Genomic DNA, 27,628 nt, shown 5'->3' with positions numbered 1-27,628 from the left:
ATTAACGATTACAAGTAAAACCCTACGTTGTAGATTGCAAAATTCATAAAATAAACTTATAAATATGTACCTGTTACAACAATGGAGGGACTTTGTGTACAGATTCACAATCTTTCTTCGTCAAGGAGAGATGGAAACGGGGAGAACCTCAAAAATTAGGACTTCGTCGAGGAGAAGGAACCAATTTGTCGAGAACAAAGAAAAAATGAGAGTAAGAAAATGAGAAAACAAGAGGAGAGAGGAAGTACGAACAAACCCAGCTTTAGGAAGAGAAAAGGGAATACATATTAAAAGACGCTTATGCCCCTGCGAGACAAGGCTAAATGTCTCGCAACCCTCCATTTGGAAAGCCCCTTAAAAAACAAAGGGCATGTTTTTTTTCATTATTTTTTTTTTCGAAAGAGATCACTTGGATTGTATTCGTATTACATACTAATAAAATTTTGTAGAAATTTAGCACCCTCCTCCGTTTAGACATCAACTCGGCAGAAAATATTGCTGCTATAGGAGATGAGATACCTCTAGGCCTCTAGAGTATCGTGACACACTTCAACTCCCTTCAAGGAATTTCTATTTAACTCTAGACGCGGCAAATTAGAAGACACTTCAGAAAAAAAAAAAATACAGCAAGATAGGCCATCAGCTTTATTAGCACATTGTCGAACTATTCAATGATATTTCACACGCAAAGAGCTTGCATATAGAACTACTCCTTGTAACTAGCATGTAGGGTGAGTTGTATGATGGTTGTTCTAAAAACAGTATCTAGTCATCATCGGTCAAAAAGTTTGATGCAATGCGAATTAATCATATACATTGAGAGAACAAAGTCATGATCTCATGATACATAGAATTCGGGTATAGCATATACACATCGAACCAAAATAATCATTAACCGGATAAGAAGCTCAATACAACAATTTTGAAGGGTTACAGAGCATATAACTTCCCTATAAATACCAACCTTGACTTCCTATGCATATAGAAATTCCATAGCTTCACAGCTCAGAGTTCAACTCATTCTACTCATTACTTCCAAAGTTCCGATGATGACAGAATGAAGATCGTATCATAATGGTTCTGGTATTGTAGAATGCTCACCCAATTCCCATTTCAAAATATCATACACGGCTCTGTTCAGTCAATTCTTCCTTTCAATAGTCAGACAAATTATTATCCAAATCTCACATTTGGACTTCCGTCATCAAGCATATCCAGCATAAATAAAGGATAAAATCCAGCAGGAAATAATTCCTTCACCTGTGGACATTCATAAATGGGCTTGAGCATGCTCAGGTTTGTGAGTATATTCATAATCCAGGTGAACAAAAGCACGTTCAATCTCAGGTAAGAGTTCAAGTTTCTCTTGCAAAGTTTCCCCAATGTCATGCGCTTCTTGCAGAGGCATGCTTGCAGGCAGTACTATGTCAACCTCGACAAAGTAGTGGGATCCAAAAGTGTATGCTCGAACTGTATCAATATGCCGGATTGCCTTGTGGTGGTTCCAACACAGATATGTTAATTTCTGCAGGAAGTCTGGTGTAGCAGATTTTCCAACTAATGAGTTGACATTTTCCAACACTGTCATTGACCAAGTACGTATTGTGTACAAAGCGAGCTACAAGAAGAGAAAATGTCTATGAGCATTCAAGAATTTTCAATAAGAAATAATGGTTTTATAGGGAGGAAAATAAGCATGTATTCATTATCAAAATTGCAAAATATACTGAAGAAAGCTCTGAATTAAGAGAGTTGTAAGAACTTCATACCAATACAGAATCTTTTTCACAAAGAATTAACCAGGTAACAACGTAACATGGGCTTGCTGACAGTAATACTAATCATTTCAGGTTCGCTCAATAAGAAATAGGAAGTTTGATTTTGACTATGTCCAAAGAAACAAAGACCCTAGCCCCAATACCAAGATCAAGTATCATGCGTTTTTTGAACATGTTGACCTCATCCCTGCTACTAGACAGCTACATCATATTCACAATGCCAAGGATATCAAAACTTCAAGAGATCCCTAAGGCCCTAATACATGTTCAAGGGGTCATAAACATTCCAATACACAAGAATCCTTACAAATCTGTTAAAACATTGGCATGCCAGCCTCTCAAACATTAGCTGGCAAACCACACTACTAAATTTGAACAAGATGATAAGAGGATCTTTACATTTTCCTTTATATAGACCACCATTCCACCCCATCCAAGACCTAACACTAGTTGAAAACAAAGTAATAGATGAAGTATAGCATATAGTTACATTAAAAGTTTGAATTCAGCATTAAAAAATGACGAGCAGTTTTATCATATTACGTACTCATTTCACAGTATATTCGAGATTCATAAAGGTCACGAAGTTGACCCCTACTATCTTAATGTATACAGATAATTACATTGCCAAAATATTGTTATTAAAATCTGGGAAGAAAAAACCAAAAAAAAAAAAAAAAGCAATTTGATATGAGTGTAGTTTATAAACCTAGCTAATATATGGCTGTCTTCCCACTTTTTATTCCATTATGTGACCTTATTTGCCTCTTTAGCTCTAAATTGAACATATTGGCCCTTATAAGTTTACATCTTATTGATCCTTGTTTCAACTGACTGACCCCTATCTAAACTTTGACCCTTGCGCGGTTATGCCTTATGCAAAATCATTTTTCTTGAAACCTATCTTTTAAGGTGGAATGAATCAAAGAGCAAGGCCATAATGGTGATAAACAATGGTCAAAAGTTTAACCAACAAGACTGAAAATCCGCTACAACAGTACAATATGGAATTGAGGAATTAATCCAAAAGACTGTTTTGAAGCATTCGAAAGATTAAATGTTCATTTGGTTTGGAGGTACAAAACTATTTTTCTAAAATGATAGGCACTTTTGGAAAAGTACTACTCCATATTCTTGTGAAGTTTAAAAACATGTTTGGTTTGACATAGGATATAGAGGCTGTAGTAGTTATGAGAACAACTACATATGTAGGGAGGTAAGTCAACAACTTGATTTTGAAGGTAGAAAATATACCAAAAGTACTTACAGACTGTTATGAAGCAAACAACTTCACTAGTCCCAACTCCCAATACTAGTTTGTTATAACTTCATAACAAATTTTGATTTTGAAAATTACATGTGATTAAAAAAAAAAAAAAAAATCCAACTTATTAGAATCGTTGTGATTTTGAATACCGACAACAAAAAAGTGCAAACCACTTTTTTAAAGCTTGTTTGGCATCGTTTTTTTTTTAAGCTAATAAAAAAAAATAGGAAACAAGAAAAAGGCGTTTCTACTTTTTTGTTGTCATTTATCAAAATTATCAACAACTAGATGATCCTTAATATCATTCCAACTTTTATTACCAACATACACATGATCTAAACTACATTACTAACACAACTCAATGTACTTAAACTAGAATGAAATAGTAAATAATTTGAGAGTTATGGTTTTCAAGGAAAATATCATAAGATCATTTTAAAAAAAAATGCTTATCGAATAATTATCAAGTACCCGTTACTTTAAAATGATACTCGTAATAGTATCTAATAGCGAAATTGAGTTCTCAATATGAAAAATCGTATTGGTTTATGTATCCAAAATTTTGAATCGAATATTAGATCCAGATTTTCAGTTAATTTCACTTGAAATGGGGGTGTTTGTTGTGAGGCAAGGGGAGTTTGTTTTTTGTTCACTAGTACTCAACAAAACAATGGGGGTGCTTGTTGTGAGACAAGGGAGGTAACTAATAATAACAATACATAGTATACAAAGGCAATACTTGAAGTCGCAAATACCTTTTGACCCTTTATAAATACTATCAGCCCTTCATGAGATTTTCCTGTAAGTAACTACTTAGAAGAGATATAAAAAAACAAAGCCTAAAAAGGCATTACTTGAAGTCACCAGAAACCTCCAATCTAACCTGGTTATGGCATAAAATTACAGCTAAAACTACTGTCTTACTGCAAAGCAAAATATAGAAGAAAGAAATTATTGATTGCACTTACAATGATAGCTCCAACAGGGTCCATCCAGTCACTAACATAATTAGCCAGGAGAGCAGCAATAAGACCAATTATATTTGTAATAACATCAAAGAAGTGGTCCTGGGCATAAGCTTTGACTATCTCATTAGTGAAAGAGCGGCAGTAAAGGACTAACAGAAGTTTAACAACAGTAACTGACAGCATGATGCCCACAAGCCATCTTTCTTGTTCCTTATTCAAGCTAAAATCACTCTCCTGAAACAAACAATTAAACAGTACATCATTTACAAAGCAGATAGAATTGTGAGAATTTAATAGACAAAAGCAATGATGATTCAGATGAATAAAACCCAACCAGTGCCTACATATCTACATTACGACAAATACTTCTTAAACTATGACTTACATCAGATAAAAGCTGCCGAGTAGACTCCAAGATAATCTGCAATCCTAGCGTAGCCATGACAGAAGCAAAAACAAGAATGCCCTGCCCAAAACATTTCACATATATACTGGATATTAGAAATTCTGTCACAACAGTTGACATTGAGTCTACCAAATTAGAAGAAAACAAAATGAGCCAGTACAGGCAGCTCAAGCTATTACCATAGTTCAGGCACGAATGTAATTACCAGCATCACAATAAAAGAAAATATTAAATTAACAAATAAAATTAATAAAAAGCATGCTATAAAGTCAGCATTGTTAGTGTTGGATAAGTATACACAGTTATGATATTAGTTAAAGAATGGAAAAAACTTGGGCAAGCAGGGATAATTATGCCCCTTTATTTCCACTATACTTCATATGCATCTCCAGCTAAATTATCTAGAAGTAGATTTCAAAGGCATACATACAATAGAACTGCATGGTGCTCCCCCTGGTCCACTTTATTTGTTACGCATTCCAATCAGAGTATTCCCCTTTGCTAAAATTTGGAATCATTCGAGTTATATCATAAATCAAGTCTTTTCTTTTCCTTCTAAATTTACCTCTATTTTTCACCTAAAATCTGTGTCCCTCTAACAATTTATTCATCAAATCAGCCTTTTTTTTTTTTTACCTTTTGCCAAAGATTCATATTTCAAATCTCCCATATCTACTCCTTTTATCCATTACAACCATATCTCTCACTTCATATCCACTCCTTTCCGTGTATTATGATGCTATTAAAAGGAGAAAAAATAAAAACAATAGTTAAAGGCGGGTTGATGAAAATCAGTTGACTACAATTCTTTTTTTATTTAACTATTTGGCTGTAAATGCCAGCTTGTTGCTCATGACAATAAGTATCTAATTGCTAATACCATGAGCAGTAATCAATACATTAAAATCTTTATATCTTTTTTTTCTTTAAAAAAAAAAAAACCATTTGGTTTTGCCTTATAGTTAGAGATTCATATTGAACATCACTCAACCTAGACTTTATAGTTTTCTAGCAACAAAAACTAACATGACCTATCCATATCTACTCCTTTTATCCATTACAACCATATCTCTCACTTCATATCCACTCCTTTCCGTGTATTATGATGCTATTAAAAGGAGGAAAAATAAAAACAATAGTTAAAGGCGGGTTGATGAAAATCAGTTGACTACAATTCTTTTTTTATTTAACTATTTGGCTGTAAATGCCAGCTTGTTGCTCATGACAATAAGTATCTAATTGCTAATACCATGAGCAGTAATCAATACATTAAAATCTTTATATCTTTTTTTTCTTTAAAAAAAAAAAAAAAACCATTTGGTTTTGCCTTATAGTTAGAGATTCATATTGAACATCACTCAACCTAGACTTTATAGTTTTCTAGCAACAAAAACTAACATGACCTATCCATAGTATATGTAAACAATAAAAAATCATAAAATTACCACACTAATAATCTAACCAACAAATATTAATGTTTCAAATTATAATATACAATCCAGTTGGTGCAGTATCACAAATTCTTGACACACTGAGTCATTTTAATGAGGTGGTCCATTACAAGAGGGAAGCCTTACTGGAAAGGGAAAAAATATGAGGAACACTACTATTGTTATATGGAGTAAACAATAAGGAACCAGCTTCTATACATGTTCTGCATACAAAGTTTTTTTTTTTTTTTTTTTTTTTTTGAAGGGCATACAAGAATAATGAAGAGGATATTACATTATCAGTTTATCAGGGCCTGTATTCCTATGTTAACTAATCAACCAAGTGAGACTAAGCATAAATCATATTGTATGATTTGTATCTCATCGATACACAAAACATTATAGGCTGATCAACCACAATTACAGAAAATTGTTTGGAATTAGTAAAGTCCAAAATAGTAATAGAACCAATCTGATGTCCCCACCAGCTCTTGGGTCCGTTACAGTTTGTAGTAATAACTTTTAACTTTTAAGACCAAAGTTAATCAAAGAAGGAAAAAGTAAGCATCTTTTGGGTGGCCATGAATGAAGTCAAAATTTTAAATATACTACATGCTACTGCCTGGTCTCCCTCTGTCCTTGTTCATTGAAATTTCTTTATTCATCAACCAATATCATCTTTAATGCATGAGGAAGATCAATCTGATGTCCCCACCAGCTCTTGGGTCCGTTACAGTTTGTAGTAATAACTTTTAACTTTTAAGACCAAAGTTAATCAAAGAAGGAAAAAGTAAGCATCTTTTGGGTGGCCATGAATGAAGTCAAAATTTTAAATATACTACATGCTACTGCCTGGTCTCCCTCTGTCCTTGTTCATTGAAATTTCTTTATTCATCAACCAATATCATCTTTAATGCATGAGGAAGATCAAGATTCCTTGTCAAATCTTTAAGATATGGAGAAATTGCATTACTCCATTCAACAGTAGAAGATTACAGACTACATCGATTCTTACCATAGCCTACATGGATTTAGGAAGAAAGTCAAAAGCTTTCCACTCTAAGCACAGCCCTTACTAACCCACTAGGTACAAAAGAACACAAACTAATGCTTTTGGAATAAACAACTTTAGCTACTTCAACCGTCAAAGATACTTTACAATTGAGTTTATATTCCTATCACTTAAGACCCTATTTAATTAGAAATGTCCAAAATGCCGATATGTATGCCAAAAACAACCTACAAATGCCTTTGTGAAGGAAGGGATTCCACTCTCAAAGAATTGTCTATCAGCTTCAGATAATGTTTGGCAGCTCATTTCTACAACCTTTATACTCACTTAGTCACTCCATCCTTAAACGTAGATGGATCTAGGGATACTTTGACATGCACAAAATCAAAATAACACATGGTGCACATAAGATAATTAAGTAAAATCAAGAACTCACCAGTGGCTGCATACGTTTCTTTCCGATGGGGTATTGATATGGATTAGGTGTTGACATAGAAAATGCAGTGAACCACAGTATAAAACCCGATAGAAGATCAAGAAGTGAATCCAACGTGGACGCAATGATTGCTAAAGAACCACTTTTAACAGATGCATAAACCTTTGCAATAAAAAGAATCATATTGGCAATATTTGAAATCCTAATAGCAAACGTTTCGCTTCTAGCCAAGCTTTCCCGTTCTTCCTGCAGTAGGGGAACAGTGACCTTAGACACAAATCTGGAGGACATTTCACTTCAAAAGAGCAGAAACTAGCATAAATCATGCTAAGGTAGAGACAGCCAAACTGTTGGCATACACACCTGTGACATCCCAGGAACAAACCCACGCTCAGCCAAAGCATCCATTTCACTAAAACCCTCCAGCATTTCTACCTGCTGCTGATAGTATTCGGCTATATCATCTTCTGGCCCTTAACATATCAAAATAAATAGATATAAATAAGTACGAGTAAGAAATAAGAAAATACAAATTACATAAGAATAATTCAGCTAGAGTAGCTCAACAACAATTCAACCTTCAAGGTAAACAAGTACTAAAAAATGCTCACTCGGCATTTGCTAAACTTTCAACGCAAAGAAATTTTAAAATACAAGCCAATAAGAGAAGAAAACTGCTAAATTCTAGTATACAAACATTAAACAACCAGAAAACAAATGACCAAAGAAGTAGGCCTTACAAAACGATTGCTTCCATCATCAAATCGTATAGCTTCAGCTTGACCACTTTCAAAACACACTTCTTTTAACCATAAACTACAAAGCTCTACATAGTAGCCAACTAGAAGCAAGAAGCAACAACACAACGAACAAAAAAACTAAAGATACTAATAATCAACCGAACTTACTATTACCATACTTCGGAGCTGAGTCTAGCCTCTCCATCACAACCTGAGCTACCCGTGGTTGTTATCAGACAAGTGAAACTCGTAATAGCTAAACCAATACTGCCTAAAATTTCAGCAGCTACCACAACACAGTCTTATGCTACACCTTTTATACTTATTAAAACAGCATCTAATACCTCTACATAGGTCTAATAATTAACCTACAAAGGCTAAAATGCTAAATGTTTATCAGAATCAGACATGACCGGAATCGAACCAGAAAAGTTGAATTCCCTGTCGACCACTCGAAATTCCATAATTCAATTACCACTTATATCAATATACTACATATACAAGCACACAATATACTCAAAACTGTTAACCAAAAGGACACCAAAAAGCATAATCACTAACTATATAAGATAATTTCACATGCTATTAATACACTCAGAATCTATTCCAAAGCTAAAATAACATTATTAGAAAATCCAAAAATACAAGAATCTCACCAAAAAAAAAAATACAAGAATTATAACCAAAATAGTAAACGAATCATTCAAAACATTCAATTCCACCAAAATTCACTCTAATTAACTAAATTCAACCAAAAAAACTATAAAACATATCAAAACCAAAAGTAAATTTTCAAATTACCACAAATAATCGAACTTTTTCAAAATACTCAAAAATTAAGCTGTGAAATTACCTGAAACTCCAAGACAATCATGAAGTTTACGAGGTGGTTTTTCCTTATGCTCAGTAGACACTTGATAATCATCAAAGTTCAACCGCCATGACCGGTCACCGGTTGCGCCGCCATTGTCGTAGCTAGTGACACCAGCATCGTTAAGCAAGCGTTCATCAGAAGCGTCATCATTACGTAAGTCTAGTCTCACCATTTCCCCCATTTTTTCTCTCTCCTGTTTTTCTTCTTCACTGAGAAATAGGTAGAAAGTGAAAATTTAACCACAATGCAGGGGTATTATGGAAAATTGGAGGGTATTTTTGGAGGTTGGGCGGAAGTTTGGTGAGTGAAATTGTGAATATCGTGGGAGGCGGAAAGTTTTGAGGAGGATAGAGAAAGTGGTGGGGAAGAGTTAAAAGAGGGTGTTACTCATGCGCGTTTAAAGTTACGCGCTTTGTGATTGGTTGAGAGTATGACGTGGCGAGATGTGGTTGATGTGAATGTGAGAGAGAGAGTGGGGAAGAATTGAGAAGATACGAAATATTTTGTTTTGTTTTGTTTCTTTATTTGGAGTGTATCAAAAGAGAGTGAAAGGAGTGAAGGTGGAGACATTCATGAAGTGGGGAAAAGGGTACGTGGAAAGAGGTGAGTGGTTGATTAAGATGTGAGGGGTTTGAAGAGTGATTTAGTTTTTCATGCAAATTGTAAGTTTATGTTATTTATGTGTGGAGATGATCAACTAATTTTGTACTAGAATAATAAATTTTTGTGTTGTTGTTTGTTGAATTGTTGATGATAGTGGTAGTGGTGTATGAATGTTTTGGATAATGTGAGATGTGACAAAGATACGAAAGTAAAGAGCAAAACATATGTTATGGATAAGAAGTGGGGTATTTGTGATGAAATTAGGGTTTTTTTTTTTTTTTTTTATTATGTTTTAAAAATTTTGTTTCTATTGATAATTAGATTAAGTAGGGCGAGGCCAAAAAAATCAGCTCACTTCTCGAGCCAGGCCAAGCTTGGAGCGTTTTTTTTTTTTTTTTTTTTTTTTTGCCCAAACCCGCCCAAATGATCGGGCTTTTCGTGCCATTTGCAGGCCGAGGAAAAAAAATCAATTAAAAACGCAAATTTTTTTTGCTGAGGTTGCTACAAAACGGCATCATTTTGCTTTGTGGATAGCCCAGCTGTATTTTCCTTCTTCCTCTAAACGACATCTTTCTTCTTAGTTCCTAAATTTTACTTTCTTTCGCAATTTTGTTCTCATAACTGAGTATATATGTTATTTAATTTGTTTCCAATTGAAGCATTTAATTACTTTCCATTTAATTCAGAATTTCTCTCTCTTCTCAATTTTACCATATTTTTTTCTTCATTGTTCGAATTCGATTTTTAAGTTTCAATTCTTTTTGAATGAATTCAAATTTTCCCTTTCTTTTTTATACTACTATAAATCAAGATTTTCGATTCCTTCGATTATGCATAACAATGGAACTTGCTGCTGATTTTTCATCTAGAATTTTCCTACCTTTATGAATGAATGTAAGTTTATTTTAATTCTTCAGTTTGATTTTTGATTGAATAACTTAGTGCATTTTTATTGAATAATTTTTTCCTTTTTGATTCAATGAAGTTTATAATGTATTTAATTAATGAATTTGAGTATCTTATTGTTTCATGCACGATTATGTTGTTTAATTTTGTCGATTGATTATTTCATAGATTGAATAGTTGCTTGTTTAGTTTTTTTTTTATTGTATAGTTTTAACTTTGATTTTGTTTTTTTACTATATTTTGTATGTTTTTTATTTGATTATACATGTTTTGGCATTATAATAACATTATAATTTGGACTTTTGATTGGGCTAGTTTGGCCTATGCTGACTTTCTACTTGGGCTGCGACTCGCCTGTCGTCACCGGAGCTTTGAGGAGGAGGTCACTCTTTCTAGCTTCTGAAAGATCGTAGAGGTATTCTCTGTATTTCTTCAGTAGAATTAGGTTCCTTGTGCGTCGGCTTTTGCTGACTCTTGGACTATTCTAACAGGTCTAGTTCTACGAGTATTTCCCGTCCTTGGCACCGGCACGATCTCTACCTAGGGGGCTCCCCATTGCTTCCAGTTGGGGAGGTCGCTATCCTGGCGTGGTTGCCACCGCACACGTGAAAGAGGCGCTTCTCGCGGTTAGGATAATCTCTCTATATCGTTATTATTTTCTTTTGACCTCTTTGTAGGATTTCTTGACTTATGTTTGTCCCTTTTACGAGTCCCGATGTCTCCTACCGTCCATGGGTGGGATTTGACGATTCTACACTGGCTTACTAATACACCGCCCAGAGGCGTTATTTTTGGGGGACCTACGATGTTGTGGTGTGCTTGGGCGAGAGAGGTGTGGTTCAGCACTCCTTAGAGGTTTTCGTCGTTCTATCCCGTCCTCCACGACATATGATGGACCAGACGCGTATCTGAGCACACATGGACTCGGAGCTGATCGGTGCGGATTGGCGAAGCTTTAGCCATCCGGTCGATCTTATGCAGAGTGGCTTCTACCACGGTTGGCTCGGTCACCTTGCATTACGGAGGAGGAGGTTTTTTTTATTTGTCTTCTTAGTAGCCCCCAACGATATTAAATTGTTGGAGTTTACTTTCGCAGGCTGCAGCAGCTGCGGAGTTCGTGCCTCCACGTATGTCCATTGTGTACTAGGGGACATACGGTCCGATTAAGGAGATGGAGCCTCCTGCCCTTGAGGAGTGGCGTCTAATTTCAAGGTCGATCCCTCGATGTCAAAACTGGTTGAGTTATCTCTGGTAATTGTCAGTATGTATATCTTGATTACTTCTGAATTCATTACTTTTTGCAGTTCTCAAGTGAGGTGATGACAAGAATGGCGACAGCTATGGACGCTTTCCGGTAACAAATGGTGAGGTTGAGTCACCCAACCTCATGTTGTTGCGATGGCGACGTTGTAACGGTGTGTTTCTTGACTTTCATTGTTTTTGTTTATTTGCCACTTTATATTTGACTCACTTTATTGTTTTATTTCAGCCCGCCCCTCCGTCACGTACTCGCTTGAGGCCAGAGGGCTTGAGGGAGAAAGCTGAATCGAGGCGTCGTCACACCTCGGTCGAGATTGAGAATGGGAGAGAAGCGTCAGATCATACCGTAGTACTGGATGATTTTGGCTCTTCTTCTGAGGGGTTGGCAGTGAGGCCACCTGGTCGGGGTAGTCCGACGTTGGTTCCTTTTAGGGTCGGATGAACGTACAAGGTGGGCTCGTCTTCGCGACAGCTGCAGTATGAGGAGCAGCAGCAAGGTCAAACGGGATGGGCTGGCCCTACACTCTCGTTTCCGATGACCAGGGGTGTTGAAGATGGCCAAGGAGTGACCCCACGTATGTTGCAGTTTTATGATGCTCTGGGTATCCGTCCTCCAGCGCCATAGCCTTTGTACCTATATTGATTTATTTATGCATTTTTTAACTAGGTAGGACTTTGCTTTTTTTATGCGGATCTATAACTCGATTAGACATGATGTATATGACTGGGTTAGACATGATGTATATATACATATTAGACTTACTATGTAAATTTTATTCTTTGCATTTTATTTTTACATTTTATTATGTGCATGTGAGTGTGTGAATTTGTGACAAATTTGCGCGAAAATTTCCGTCATTTTTATCATCATTGGAGGGTATCTGAGTTTCTCCTCTAAAAAGAAAAATGAAATGGAGTTAACTAAAATAAGCATAAACTTAAAATAATTTATGGATAAATTTTTTTAAAATTTTAAATTCCCTCGAAAATCGAAGTACAAATTCGAGTCAACATCAAATTAACACATTCCACATGACGTGGCATCAAATTTTTATCGCGGCGCGATGATCTCAAATTCGAGTAGAATTCGGTTTTACGTCGATTTGTTTATAAAAAGCCCCCAAATATTCTGATTTTAGCATAATTCGAGCAAATAGCAATTTAGATTTTTGATTCCTGATCAAGTAGGAATGCCTAGGAATTTTTGTGATACAACATGAGTGGTGTTGGTCTTTGACTGCTAAGGAGAGAAAAGAGCTTGACTTTTTCCACATGGGGGGTTTATTTGGCATTAAAGGGGTAGATCTCAATATTGACTTTATTCATGTCACCTTAGATCATTGGGATTCCAATACCCATTCCTTTAGATTTGTCGATGATAAGATTAGCCCTTTGTTGGACGAATTTGGTGCAATTCTTGGTTTTCCTTCCTTAGATTTTGAGGTAATTCCCATGATATGTGAATACTACTATAAAGATTTTGAGCAATTTTTCAACCTTAAGGGCAATGATTTTAAAACCATAGTTAATGGTACCGAGGTTGATCTTAAAAAGTTTGTATCTTTTTATTTTAATATACCAAATAAAGTCGGAGTCTTTCCATGTTTATAAGAGAAGTTCCTTCCTTTTTTGCATGGTTAGCCAATATTTACTTACTAATGGTAGTATGCATACGGGTCAAGCTATTTAGCATGTGTCATGGAGCAAATAGATGCCGGGAGAAATCCCATGGCATTAACTGTTGGTGAGACAATGCTTAGCTTAGATGAATTGAAGAAAGATCCCAAAGTTCCTCTTCGAGGATCTCCAAATTTATTACAGGTTGAAAATTAATACTTTTAATTATGGAAATTAAAAATACAATTTTGTAAAAGTAATAACAATTCTATTTTATTCATGCAGGTTTGGCTAATGGAGAGACTTGGATTAATAAATCCTCCTAACAATATTGAAAAATAAACTCCAAATTGTCTTGAAAGAAGAAAGATGCGCTTTTCTTTGAAGATAGGTCGGTGGCAGTGGAGTAAAATATTTGAAGCTCAACACTTCTCTGTCAAGTGGGTCATCCCTTGGTAGAAAATTGAGAAGATGGTTGGGACCAATGCTCGACCTGCATGATGTATTCCAAGCTTATAAAAGATGACCTTTTATTTCCCTTGCAGGGTAAAAAGATAATACGATCTTGCATAAACTATCACTTCTGGGACCTTCGTAGACCCTATGAGCATCCTGTGTCCCACGACATTGAGCGTTTTGATGATTATTGGTATGCTCGTCCCTTATGGGAAGTTGTCTCCAATAGGATTAATTCCCCTTTGTCTAGGGAAGTGAAGGAATGGTTTCTTAGTAGATCCCAAAAAGACAAAAATAAAACTCAGAGTACAAGTGCAGAGAAGACTAATATTAAAGATTGTTTAGGTGACAAGGTAATCCCAGCTATAGATCGTCTGGGTTCAAAAGTTGAATTCAAGACTCATGTCATGCCTAAAAAAAGAGTGTTGCTAAAGGCAAGGAGGAAAATTGGGAGATGAACAGATTTACGTTTCTCCAAGTGTGACACAAAAAAAATGTTAAACAAATTTAACCAAGAGAGAGAAAGAGCGCGTGTTCCTTGCTCAAGCGCGTGAGCTCGAGCCGCCATGGAAGTGGGCACACACACTCAATCTTCCTCGGAAATTGTTCAGAATAAACAAAAATATACACAAAAACACAAGAATGTGAAGAAGAACAAGGAGAAAGGCAGTAATTGCGCATCAATGGAGGATGGAAGTACAAACCCAGATATCGAACATGGAGGAACAAATTATATCACCAGAAGCATCAATGGAGTAATTGGAGCAACGAGAAAGGGTTAGACAGACATTTTCGGACTGGGTTAGTGCAATAAAAGCTAGCTCGAATATCAAATCGAACATGCAAGGTAACCCAGATTTTCAACCATCTGTTTTCCATGCGAAATCTTCATCTAGGAATTTGCAAAGTAATTTTGATGATGTAGTTGAATTGAATGATGATAAAATTGCTAAGGAAAATGCTGGTGTTATTAATCCAAATGTTGATGGCATTAAAATTTATATGGATGATATTCAAGAAGAAATTGATTTTTGGAATTCATCGATTGTTTGCTATATTTGTGGGGCAAATCCTCCAATTTATGTGAATAAAGGGTTTTTCAAACGAATCTGGAGGAATTTGGGGATTGATAAAGTAGCTATGAAGGACAAGGGTATTTTCATTGTTAGGTTTGTAAATATGGAGAACAGGGACAAGGCTCTGCTTGGACCTAGAATTTTCTTTGATAATGAACCAGTATTCTTGAAACCTTGGAATCCAGACATGACAATTTCACAGGAGGAATTCAAGATAATCCCAGTTTGGGTTCAGGTGCAGAACTTGAACTTGAAATAGTGGGGAGAGAAATCATTAAGTAAGATTGCTGGTAATGTGGGGATTTGGGTGAAAATGGATCAAGCCACTGCTAAGAGAGAGAAGCTGCAATATGCTAGGGTTATGCTAGAGGTGGGGGTGGATCAACCACTACCAGAAGTGTGAGCTTTGTGAATGAGAAGGATTGCAAAGCGGCGGTCAATCTGAAATATAAATGGAGACCAGTCTTATGCTCTTTATGTAAGAAGCTGGGGCATACAGGTGAGGCATGTAGAGGCAAGAAGACGAGGATGTGGGTTTCTAAGGATAATAAGAAGCCTGCAGACCCAAAGCTAAAGGTGGATAAACCAGTTCTAGAGCCAGTCCAAACTACAGTACAAGAACAGGAAAAAGAGAATAAATTCCAAGAAGTGAAAAAGTCTTCAAGGAAATTACCTGAACCAGTCACTAAAGTAGCAATTAGTAATCCTTTTGCTGCTCTGTAGAACTGTGGTGGTGGAATTGTGCAGGACAGCCTGGTGTTATTATAGGAAGTTGATGTAGGGAGAATTACAGCTGTAGAGGTTGGAAAGACCTTTGACAACAATGGATAGAATACTATCCTGGAATGTAAGGGGAGCCAACCTGACCAGCAAGCACAAAAAGATTAAGCAATTTCTGGTTGCTCAAAATTGTGGTCTAGTTGGGCTCTTGAAAACTAAGGTGAAATCTTAGAACATGGGAAACCTTTATTTAGGGGTTTTTGATGGCTAGAATTTCACTTGTAATAATAGTTCTGTGAATAAAGGAAGGATAGTGGTTGCTTGGAAATCCCAATCTTTTGATGTGGACATAATAATGTGTATTAGTCAGATGATTCACTGTATTGTGAAGCCTAGAGGAATGAGTGAAGGTTTCACTGCACCTTCATCTATGCTTTTAACACTAAGGTTGAAAGGGAGGTGGTGGAATGATCTTAGAATTCTGAGTAGCAAGATTGATGGGGCATGGATTGCTCCAGGTGGTTTCAAATGTATTCTGGAGGTTGATGAGAGAATTGGTACTGCTGTAACTATGGATGAGATTGAAGATTTTAGAAATTGTGTTGATGACTGTAAACTATATGATATGAAATATGGGGGCAATCATTTCACATGGAATAACAAGCAAGAAGGGGTAGCAAGGGTTTTCTCTAAGATAGATAGGGTTTGGTGAATGATAAGTGAACTAATCTATTTAAGCATGCTGAGATGTATTATCATAATGAGGGTGATTTTGATCATTGTCCAGGAGTGGTCTCTGTCTTTCCAGATCAAAGGGAAGGTGAAAAACCTTTCAGATACTTTAATCTGTGGAGTAGGAAACCTGATTTCAAGGATAATGCGAAGCAGATCTGGAATAATGAAATTAAGGGTACATTGATGTACAATGTGGTCCAAAAGCTTAAATAGGTAAAGAAAATGCCTGTTGATAATAATAATCATGGTTTTATGAATGTTGAAATACAATACAATACAATGTGGAAAAAGATGAGTTAGATAAATTTCAGTTAGAGCTTCACAGAGATCCAAAGAATATAGAGTTAAAGGAAAAGGAGATGGCAGCCAGGGAAATTATGGTTACAGCTTAAGATGACTATAATTCTTACCTGAAACAGAAAGAAAAGGCTGACTAGATAACAGTAGGGGATCAGAACAATATGATGTTTCACAGATCCTTGAAGAGAAGGCAGATTTAGAACATAATTTATACTATTCAAAACATGGATGGGGAAAATTATGAGGATATTCCTAAAGCTTTTCTTAAGTATTATGGGTTCTTGCTGGGTACTGCAGCTACAACTAAGAAGACAGTCAATGAACACATTGTTAAGCAAGGTCCTTTGGTTAATGAAGAGTTGTAGGCTATGCTGTCAGCTCCTTTCAATAAAGAGGAGGTGAAATCAGCTATTTTTGGCATTGATGAGAATAAAGCCCCGGGCCCAGATGGATTTGGGAGTAACTTTTTCAAAGAATGCTGGGACATTGTGGGTTCTGACATTAGTGAAGCTATTCTTAATTTCTTAAGGACAGGGAAGATTTTGAATGAAATTAACACCACCTCCATAACCTTGATTCCTAAGACTAATTGTCCTGTGAATGTCAAGGAATTTAGACCAATTGCTTGCTGCAATGTGGTTTATAAATGTATAGTAAAGGTTTTGTGTGAGATATTGAAAAAAGTGCTCCCTAAGATAATAGCTGAGAATCAAAGTGCCTTTGTGCATAGTAGATACATTATGCATAACATTATGGTTTGTCAAGATCTAATGAGGAAGTATAATAGGAAAGCTGCCCCACCTAGTTGTCTTATCAAGCTAGATCTATGAAAGCATATGACATTGCTGAATGGGACTTTCTAGAGGAAATGATGAAAGCTTTACAGTTTCCTGATCACTTCACTAAGCTTATCTTTGTGGTAGATCCCCGAGGTTCTCTTTGATGATTAATGGCTCTCTTCATGGTTTCTTTGGGTCAAAGAGAGGTTTGAGACAGGGTGATCCTTTATCACCTCTGTTGTTTTTATTGTGTGTTGAGTATCTATCTTGAATTTTGAAAGTTGTCAGCAATCACCCTGGTTTCCAATTCCACCCTAGGTGTAAAGCTTTAGGGATTACTCATCTTTGTTTTGCAGATGATTTGATTCTCTGCTGTAAAGGAGATGTTCAATTTGTGAAATTGATGATGAAAGGGTTCAAAGCATTCTCAAATGCTACTGGTTTAAAAGCTAGTGCAGAGAAGACTAATGTTTATTGTGCTGGTATCAATATTGAAACTGTGGAGTAAATTCTGTACATGACTGGTTTCAAGAAGGGCAATCTCCCTTTCAGATACTTGGGTGTTTTAATATATTCTAAAAGATTGTCTGCTTTAGATTGTGATCATTTGATTGAGAAAATATCTGCTAGAATTAAGGTTTGGAGTTCAAGGAACCTGTCTTTTGCAGCTAAACTGGTACTCATCAACTTTGTCCTTATGATTATTCATTCATATTGGGCACAAATCATGATTTTGCCTAAGGTTATTTTTACAAAAATCAGTGCTATATGTAGAAATTTCCTTTGGCATGGTAGCTTACAGAATAAGTTTGCCTATATAACCTGGAAGAATGTTTGTAAGCTGAAAAGTAAAGGTGGTCTGGGTATTAAAGATGCTGAAACCTAGAATAAGGCTGCTATTGGAAAACGTGCTTGGGCAATAGCTCAAAATAAAGAGAATCTTTAGGTGAAATGGGTGAATAGTGTGTACATAAAAGGAAGGAACTTGTTGGAGTATCAGCCTGCAGCTGACACTAGTTGGTATTGGAAGAAGATTTGTGAGATGAAGAAAACTTTGAGCAATGTGTATGATAACAGGGTGATTAGGAAAGATTCTTACAAAATAAGAAATACTTATGCTCTTATGAAACCTGCTCAGGGAAGAGATAGACGGAGCAACTTTGTTTGGGAAAGATGGGCTATTCCTAAGCATCAATTTATTTCTTGTTGGCAGTTCATGGCATATTGGCAACAAGAGATAGACTTCTCAGGTTTAGGGCTATTACCAAGACTGATTGTCTCCTCTGTGGTGATCATGCAGAGAGTTATGACCATCTGTTCTTCCAATGTAGTTACAACAAAAGGGTTATCAGGATGAGCTTGTTAGCAGTGATCTACTGGGTTTGGAAGGCTAGAAACACAGCTCTTTGGGATTTTAAAGTTCCATGTATAGATACTATAGTAAAAACTGTAAAGTTTGACATTAGAACTAGGTTGTTAGGTCTTAGTTCTAAGTATATAAAAATTTATGATAGGGATTTTTTAGAGAAGCTTTTATAGGTGGCTTCTCTTTGGGCTGTCAGGCTTTCGTTTTTTTAGCCTTTTGTTTGCTCCCTAAGGAGACCTGGGTGTATAAGCGATGATTTTTTAATCAATATAATCGCTTACTTACCAAAAAAAAAGGCAAGGAGAAAAGGAAAACTAACTTTACAAACAAAAAAGAGTGGATTAAAAATAAAGTTGGTGTGTTTGTGCCATGGGAAACTGTTTCTACGAAGGTAGAGGTTAGATCATCTAAAGGGTCCCTATTGGTAAAAGATTTAGATGATGAGGAAGAGGCAGAGAAGAATGGGAAAAGGGCTAGAAAGAAGAAGGCATATTAGAGCATTTCTTTGCTTTCAATTTATTAGACAATTATTATTTATTTTTAAGTCAATTTTATTATTAAGCTTTCTTTAATTCCATCAATAATGTAGTTTCTATTTATTAATGCAATTTTAAGCTTTAAATTAAATCAACTTTTATTTTGAATTCTTTATTTTATTAAAGCAATGAAAACAACTTGAATAATTTCGAAAAACGCTTCGAGTACGGAAGTCGAAACTTTCCAAAATTGACCGAAATTTGCCCAGATCGACAGCGGCAATTCGATGTTGGAAATTTGAATCCAACACGACGCGATGATCCTGTCTTGGCGCATTGGTCCGACGCGTTGATCTGGGTTTTGATGCGATGCTGATGCAGACGCTGACTCGGCGTGTTGATATAGAAGTGCAATGTTTACAAAATTTAAAGTGGTCGTGCCCCGTAAAGGGTTGCCTACGCATCCTTGTTAAGGAATCAGGCCAAACGCAGCTATTTTGAGTATAATACTCAAGTAATCATGGGAAAAAAATTTCTTAAGTTGATCAAGATTCATCATGTTTGAGAACTCATTACCATCCATATCAGTTACTTTTGCGGCACCTCATGATATGATAGTTTTGACGTTGTATGGTCCAAACCAATTAGGCCTAAATTTGCCTCTTGGGTCTAGAACGTTTTTCCTTAATGCTTTTAACACCAAGTCTCCTACTTTGATGTTTCTTGTCTTGACCTTCTCATTAAAAAGTCTACCCTTGCGAGTTTGATAGCATTAAGTATAATGTAGAGCTTCCAGTCGTTTTTGATCAAGTAGAATTAGCTCTTCATACCTTTCCCTTGTCCATTCAACCTCATCAAGTTTAATTTCCAAATCAATGCGTAAGGAAGGTATTTCCAATTCTATAAGTTGCACGATCCGTTCCATAGACTAGGGAAAATGGCGTATTTCCTGTAGATGAACGGATTGACGTGCGATAACCTTAGAGAGTGAAATGGAGTTTGTCAGGCCAATCCTTGTAGTTTTTGGTCATCTTTTCCATGATAACTTTTATGTTCTTATTGGCTGCTTCAACTACACCATTTGCTTGAGGTCTGTATGGAGAAGAGTAATGGTATTGAATGACATACTTTTGAAGCAATTCCTCGCACTCTGCTTGAAAGTGAGTTCCATTATCACTTACCAACTCATGTGGGACTCCATATCTGTAGGGAATTATAGGTACTAAGCAGCGGAAATAAACATGAATCATATTCATATAGTACCTAATCCCAAGATCTAATGCATAACACATAAAGAACATATAATCGTACCTTTGAAGCGTGATTCCACAAGTGATCGAACAAGAACAATAAGGAGAACAAGAACCCCACGTGTGATTCCTCTACTTAGTCCACGAGCACGAATTAAACCTCCACTAATGCTAGTTAGTTGCGATTGAACACTTCAATCAACCTTCAACGGAGATCCGAGCCACGAACACACCACAACACCACCCACGCGCCACCCACAAGGGAGGGCCGTACGGACAGGGAGGAGAGAGAGAGAGAGAGAGGGCCGAGTAGAGAGAGAGTTAGGGTTTTGGGATGCTTGGTTGCTTGTGTGACAATTTACTGTATGTCAATTGTTGTGTCATGCAACCCTAGGCATGGTTTATATTTATAGATTATATCTAGAAATAAAACCATGTCAAGTCCAAAACCCATTAGACTCTTCTAACTATCCAAGCCCAATTATCAACATGGTATGTCATGTACTCATGAGGCCCAATAATGGGCCTCTAACTTGTTTAACCCAATACTCTTATGTGTGACCTTGTAGGATCCATTCTATAAGGCTTTGGGCCATTAAGCTAGCCCAAAGATCAATTGTCATATCTAATACCAAACATTGACGACCCTATAGAATGAACTAATTATCTCCATAATCGTGATCCCTGATATATCTAGTAATTGCACTTATCGAAGACATAACTCCTTCAATCTCCCACTTGTCTGAGACAAGTGCGCAATATTCAAATTCCTTAAGTCAATGTGTTTCGATGTGATAATATGATTGCATCTCATGTCGTGATCATATTAGTCTACAAATCTTTTCTTGAAAAACTGAGTGAGATTCACAGAACAAATGATTACTATGTAATGCATTTGAGCACGACCATGCATTTGCTGAATTCTCCCTCTTCAAGGGGCCAAGACACATTCCTATTTAATAGGTAGACTCAATCCAATCTTGTGGCAACCAAAGCTCCCACTCAACTCAGGAAGCAACCGGGAAACACCCTTTATAATCCCCATTTACGGCTGGACGTTTGAGTGTACCACAGCTACATCAATCATTGAATGGAATCAGTGTTCCACTCATGTCAAAAGAATCCACTAATATATCCGAAAGTTCTATACTTGAACTTCAAAGTAGGTCAATAGTTCGATCATGCATCATTCATGCATATCCATGTGATTGACCGAGCATCATCACTATGCTCCTATAGCCCATGAAACTGCACTATCCAATCAATCTTACATGCTAGTCCAATTTATGAAATCATTTATGTCCACTTTAATGATTCCGAACTAGGAACTTAAATAATGTATGAATTTAGTTCACCTGTGGGGTTTCATTCAACAGGTCATCAACCTGATGAGCCCATCAATTCATAATTATTTTGGACATTTTATTTAATCTTGAAACCATGATTAAATAAGATTGAAACTTTGTTTCAATTGATAAACATAATTTTGCAAATGAATGCATTACACTTGTAACTTGTTTTTCTCCAAAAACAAATACAACTTCTAATTACATCATTTGCCTCAATCCAATTTCATTAGCATGTTTCTCATGCTTTGGAAATGGAAGGGGTTTAGTAAGTAGAGTTCATGAGACATTCTCATAAACATGAATTTTGCAATTTCTAAATTTTATAATCATATTCATCTCCATACATTAAGGATTTTTCTTCTCCCTTTCGCAAGGAGCTCTGGAATTTCTAATTTGTATTCCAACGTTATATTGGATTTCAATTGAAATCTATCATCACTTGTTCTTAAAACACGTGAATTAAATAGATAAGTATAGTCCATGACATGCATGATGCATCCTTTGCATATTGCATGAGGATCACCACTCAAAACTTTAATTTCAATATCAACCTTTCTCAAAGTATTGAATCATTAAGCAACGTGTCATGTTACATGGGATTGAAACTCCTTTAAATATAATGTTAAACCTTATAAGAATCTTATCAATATAAGCTTCTTAACCAAACTTAAGCATCAATCAAAACCTATCTCTATAGATTTTGAATCCCAAATGTACTCATCATTCTTTCAAGGTTTTTCATACAAAATGCATCAGCCATTACTTGACCCTTCAAGAAATGAATAATTTCTCTTTATACTAGACCAAGAAGACTTCATAGCTCCCACTAATATCTTGTACACACAAGACCTTTTCTTCATTTTACGAGAACATCAAACGATTTGATTTACTCACAAAATTAAGAACACTAACTCCATGTTGCTATGCATCCCTAGGATTATTGGATCTTCAAACTTTTGATTGTATCATATACAAATCTTCTTTCATGAACAATTTCAATAAAGTGTTTTGAAGTCCATCTACCAAATCTTATAAAGTAGTAATCACTAAAAATATCTTTAATAGATCGTTGCAAGATGACTAATGTAGTGGTTTTAAACCACTTGGAGTCATAACTTGCCAAATCATCTTTATTACTTGCATAATCATCATGTTCCAAAATGAATATTTTAGAACTCTTAGTCAATATGAAATCATATTTCTTTGACTAAGTTTTACATATGCTAGTCATGATTGTGGGTTTTTATGCAACAATTGAAACTCATACAACAGCTTTGTTTAGCTTTCAATGAGAAACAAAAATTTGAGGATATGCACTTGGAATGTACTACCTTCGACACATGGTTATTATTCCCATTACACTTAATGAGACCACGCGTTGTCATTTGTAACATGAGGTGAATCATGCTCATATTGTTGCTTTGATCCGATTATTTCTCAAATTTCTTCAAGATTTTCGAAATCATTTTTCTTGAACTCTTTTAAGGCTCTCGAACTTTTCAAGATTCTTATACTCCCACTTGCCTTTTTGAGGAGGCACTTTTTAGCATAGGGTAAACCAACCATGGTTTGAACCATGTTTGTTTGTTGCTTTTCTCGAACTCTGTCAAGATTTACACTACTCCCACTTGACCTTTTGGAACAATTTCCATAAGGGCACGTACTTGAGCAACAAACATTTTGTGCTAAGTATGATTTGTGTAGTAGTACCCCGTGCTCTGTGTAGGAATTGATCGTGCATTAAACGATTTAATACAACTTTTATTCCTTGCTTTGTAGAAAGACTTTATAAGAACTCTTCTTATCCATATCACATATGAAACCTTTGCTACAATTTGATTTGACTTATGTATCTTTGTTTAGTTTTGTAGCTTATCTTAAAAGTATATCCCCTGAATAATGGTTGGAAGATAGGTAATTTTATCCATTATCAAAATATATCTCATACTGTAGGCGTCGCTCGAAGTGCGCCTACGTTAAAAGCATGTTGTGAATATGCTTGGCACTCATAGGAAGTGGGAATTGACATTACAATTAGGGACAAATAAAGTAGGGAGCCGCCAACAAGTTTTTAAGGAACTTGTAAACCGTTCACGGATCATAAAAGGCAACCACGATAAAGGGACAACGAAGGCAACAACGATTGACCCGTGAAGGTTACACCCCATTCATAATCCATGAGATTACTAACTCCATATGGTTCAGAACCACGAAAGGAGGATCGGGGATGATGGTACGAAGTGAGTCATGGAGTCACATTCGCCCGTATTGGCCTCTACTCGATTCTTATATTGAAAAGCATTCCTGTGATCTCAAAGGCATTCAAACAATAATTCAATTCGCTCCAAACTATTATTTAACTAAATTGGTTTAAAATTAATGCACACATAATTCTAAAAATTTGGTGATCACTTCAATTAATAACAAGATTAAAAGGGTCCTAAACCGGTTGTCCAAATTATCTTATTAGGCGTGATTTTCAATTACATATTCCCTTTAAACATGCAATATGGTGATCAAAATAGAATAAAATTAATATTAAAACCAAATTAATCACAATTCCAACAACATAAAATCGTTAGAAAAATAATAAAAATAAAAGGAGCATGATCCTTACTTTGGTTGTGTTTGCTTGCAACTACAAAATAATAAACGAGTTAGTAACTTCAAGGAAATAATAACACAATAACTAAATTAAATTAAATAAAATAAGGTTGATTTTGGGGCCAAACCCTCAAACGATTCTACCTTTCACGCCTTGGCTTAAGGACAGAACCTCGAGTAAAATATGGACTCCTTTGAGTGCTTGAAGAAGGATTTTGAAGTAAAAAAAGGGTAGGCTAGTGTTTAGGTTAATAGCATAGAAGAGAGAAAATAAGAATAATAAAATTCTGGTTGCCCCCGTACATTAGAAATGAGGGGGTATTTATAGGGAAAATGTGTTGAAGGAGCACACGGAACCCTAAAATGATAAAAACCCTAAAAAAGTATCCCGTGACATGGTCAGACTGTACCGTGACACGGTCAGACTGTACCGTCAGACGGTACACTTCCCCGTGACACGGTACAGTTTGGACGCGGGAAATTTTCAGAAAACGGAACAAAAAACGAGTTAAGGGTTTACGCGGAAATGACACGGAACGTCCCGTGCCACGACAGACCTCCCGTGTCACGGGAAGTCCCACTGTCAGACGAGAAGGGTTCCCGTGACACGGTCAGACGATACCGTGACACGGTCACTTCCAGTCCATTTTTCCGTCTAAATTCATTTTTAACCCTAATTTCTTTCGGCTTTTTAAGTGCCGATTGATAATTTCGGGCTTTTTTCTGACTTTTATTATTCGGGCTAAAATAAGAAAATAATAAAATAAAATGAATAAAATGTTTGGACCAAAGATAAATAATAAAACAATAAAATAAAAAGGTTTGGACTTAAAATAAGTTGGGCTGAAATTAAAACTATGCTTTTACCAAACAACATGACTAATCCATAGACTGTTCAAAAATATGAATTTAATAAAATACGATTTTTTAAGCACTCTCGGGATTAAATACTAAACCCGACCAATAGTGGCGGTGAAAGGTTGTTCAACATCGGGTTTGGTTTTGGGGAGACATTTTTAGGTGTCTACAGAAGCCCCCACTTTGACTGAGTTTGTAGAAACGTCAGTTTCGAAAACGATAGTCAAAGTAGTCGATAGGGACGGAGAATGATTTAAGACGTTCTGCGATCCTAAATCATTCTGTAAACGCTGATACCTGCAGAAAAATGTTAATTCCACAGTTAAAAGAGTAACGGGATAGAATACGTATCTGGCACCAGTGTGTCGGTGACAAACGAATTTGGCAGCTTCCTAAGCTTGAAGGAATCTACCGAGTGACATTGGTTGAAACGCTTTCCATGCTTGAGGAAAGCCGACTGAAGAGTTTGACAGTTTTCTAAGCCTGAAGAAAGCTACCGGATAATACCTTCCATGCCTGAGGAAAGTCGACGAACGAATTTGGTGTCATTCTATGCTTGAAGAATTCCACCGATAATGCCTTCCATACTTGAGGAAAGCAGACAAAGGAATTTTGTGGTTCTATACTTGAAGAAAAATAATCCACTAATGATGCTTTCCATGCCTGAGGAAAGCCGACTTGGCGGTTTTCTATACTTGAAGAAAAATCCACCGATAACGCTTTCCAAACCTGAGGAAAGCCGACTTGGCGATTTTCTATACTTGAAGAAAAACCCACCGATAACGCTTTCCAAGCCTGAGGAAAGCCGACTTGGCGGTTTTCTATACTTGAAGAAAAATCCACCGATAATGCCTTCCATACTTGAGGAAAGCCGACAAAGGAATTTTGTGGTTTTCTATACTTGAAGAAAAATCCACTGATGATGCTTTCCATGCCCGAGGAAAGCCGACTTGGCGGTTTTCTATACTTGAAGAAAAATCCACCGATAACGCTTTCCAAACCTGAGGAAAGCCGACTTGGCGAATATGGTGTCATTCTATGCTTGAAGAATTCCACCGATAATGCCTTCCATGCTTGAGGAAAGCCGATTTGGCGGTTTTCTATACTTGAAGAAAAATCCACCGGATAACGCTTTCCAAGCCTGAGGAAAGCCGACTGATGATGAGATTGCAAGTCTCTGTGTATCGAGAACCTTGCGTCATGAAATGATGGTGGTCTGCTTGTCCGCGGACGTGGGCTGTAGATAAGACCTGCAAAATAAAATTTGCCAGGGGACTCGTATAGACTATGATTGACTTGACCAACTGACTTGACCCAGTTTGACTTGACATGACATGACATGTGTATGACTTGTGATTGTGTGTGTCTTGAGTGAGTGTGTGTACTGACACAAGCAATTAAAAATGCAAAAGCAAAAGACTTGACCAAGTTTGACTTGACATGACATGTGTATGACTTGTGAGTGTGTGTGTGTGTATATATGTGTGTGTGCAGACACAAGCAAACGAAGATGCAAAAGCAAAAATTTTCCGTCAATTTTTGTCATGAGTGGAGGGTACCGACTTTCTCCCGAAAAAGAAAGATGTGAAAACTGAACTTTTATTTTCAAACTTCCTTCGATGAAAACTTGGAAAAAGTTTTTTGAACTTCCCCAAAATAAAATAATGAAAAGGGAGAGAAGTTTTAAACTTCTTCCTTGAGCAAGACGAAATGATTCGTATGGATTGAATTGTTTGTCCTGAAAATAATGTATGCATGATGCATGTTCTTAGGCCAGGAGGCTAAGGACAATTACATCATGTGACACGATAGATGAATGAACTTAAGTCATGGAGCTAAGCATCATATATGGTGTAAAGAAGCGATTTTGAACGTCACTTAGGTTTGGAAGCTAAGCACGTATAGTGATTATTGCATAATGAACGTTGCTTAGGTCAAGGAGCTAAGAACGATATGCTTTGTATGATTAAAAATCATTGATATATAAATGTTTCTTAGCACATTATGCGAAACAATGAACATTGCTCAGGTCAGGAAACTAAGCAAGTATACAATGTTTCTTTAAATATGATGAAACATGCACAGTGTTGAAACAAGATTTCATGATAAAGGGCTCTTAAAGGGAAGGATGATTGATATGGATATGGATGTGTGAGTGAAGTGTGTGAATGTGATACTAAGGCTGGCTGCAAGGGTTATGGCAATGGAAAGAGATGTGAGAAGAGTTAAAGATGATGACTCTTCAAGCTGGGTAAGTTAATGTGATTTGGGTTCAAGCCCCAAGTCTAGCTCTAAATGGGTAGGGATAAGTATTGGATATTCTTTGACTCGATCATGTATAGATATGAATGTGAATGTGGCC

The 27,628-nt window shown here is 36.3% G+C and overlaps 1 protein-coding gene and 1 long non-coding RNA gene across 4 annotated transcripts; one reads left to right on the top strand and one right to left on the bottom strand.

The window, feature by feature from the left end:
• Nucleotides 1-779: 779 nt before the first annotated feature.
• On the bottom strand, nucleotides 780-9,584 carry LOC110696655 (metal tolerance protein 11). Of its 3 annotated transcripts, none has more exons than XM_021874009.1 (6): nucleotides 8,891-9,584; nucleotides 7,661-7,770; nucleotides 7,298-7,543; nucleotides 4,399-4,479; nucleotides 4,014-4,247; nucleotides 780-1,618 (listed from the first exon to the last, which is right to left on the bottom strand). In XM_021874009.1, exons 1-6 carry the CDS (start codon nucleotides 9,090-9,092, stop codon nucleotides 1,271-1,273), a joined length of 1,221 nt encoding a protein of 406 aa, XP_021729701.1. In that variant the 5' UTR covers nucleotides 9,093-9,584; the 3' UTR covers nucleotides 780-1,270. The 3 variants fall into 3 exon arrangements, with proteins under 3 accessions (XP_021729701.1, XP_021729702.1, XP_021729703.1); XM_021874010.1 differs by lacking the exon at nucleotides 8,891-9,584 and adding an exon at nucleotides 8,206-8,811; XM_021874011.1 differs by lacking the exon at nucleotides 8,891-9,584 and adding an exon at nucleotides 8,038-8,169.
• A 977-nt stretch (nucleotides 9,585-10,561) lies between these two features.
• On the top strand, nucleotides 10,562-12,444 carry LOC110696789. Its single transcript, XR_002506390.1, has 5 exons — nucleotides 10,562-10,835; nucleotides 10,912-11,417; nucleotides 11,517-11,632; nucleotides 11,725-11,835; nucleotides 11,910-12,444. It is a non-coding gene; the product is annotated as an uncharacterized LOC110696789 (long non-coding RNA).
• The last annotated feature ends 15,184 nt before the right edge of the window (nucleotides 12,445-27,628 follow it).

Source organism: Chenopodium quinoa, unplaced genomic scaffold (assembly GCF_001683475.1).
Source record: "Chenopodium quinoa cultivar QQ74 unplaced genomic scaffold, ASM168347v1, whole genome shotgun sequence".
Lineage (NCBI taxonomy): Eukaryota > Viridiplantae > Streptophyta > Magnoliopsida > Caryophyllales > Amaranthaceae > Chenopodium > Chenopodium quinoa.
Note: the sequence above shows the minus strand (reverse complement) of the source record. Positions and strands in the feature narration are given on the sequence as shown.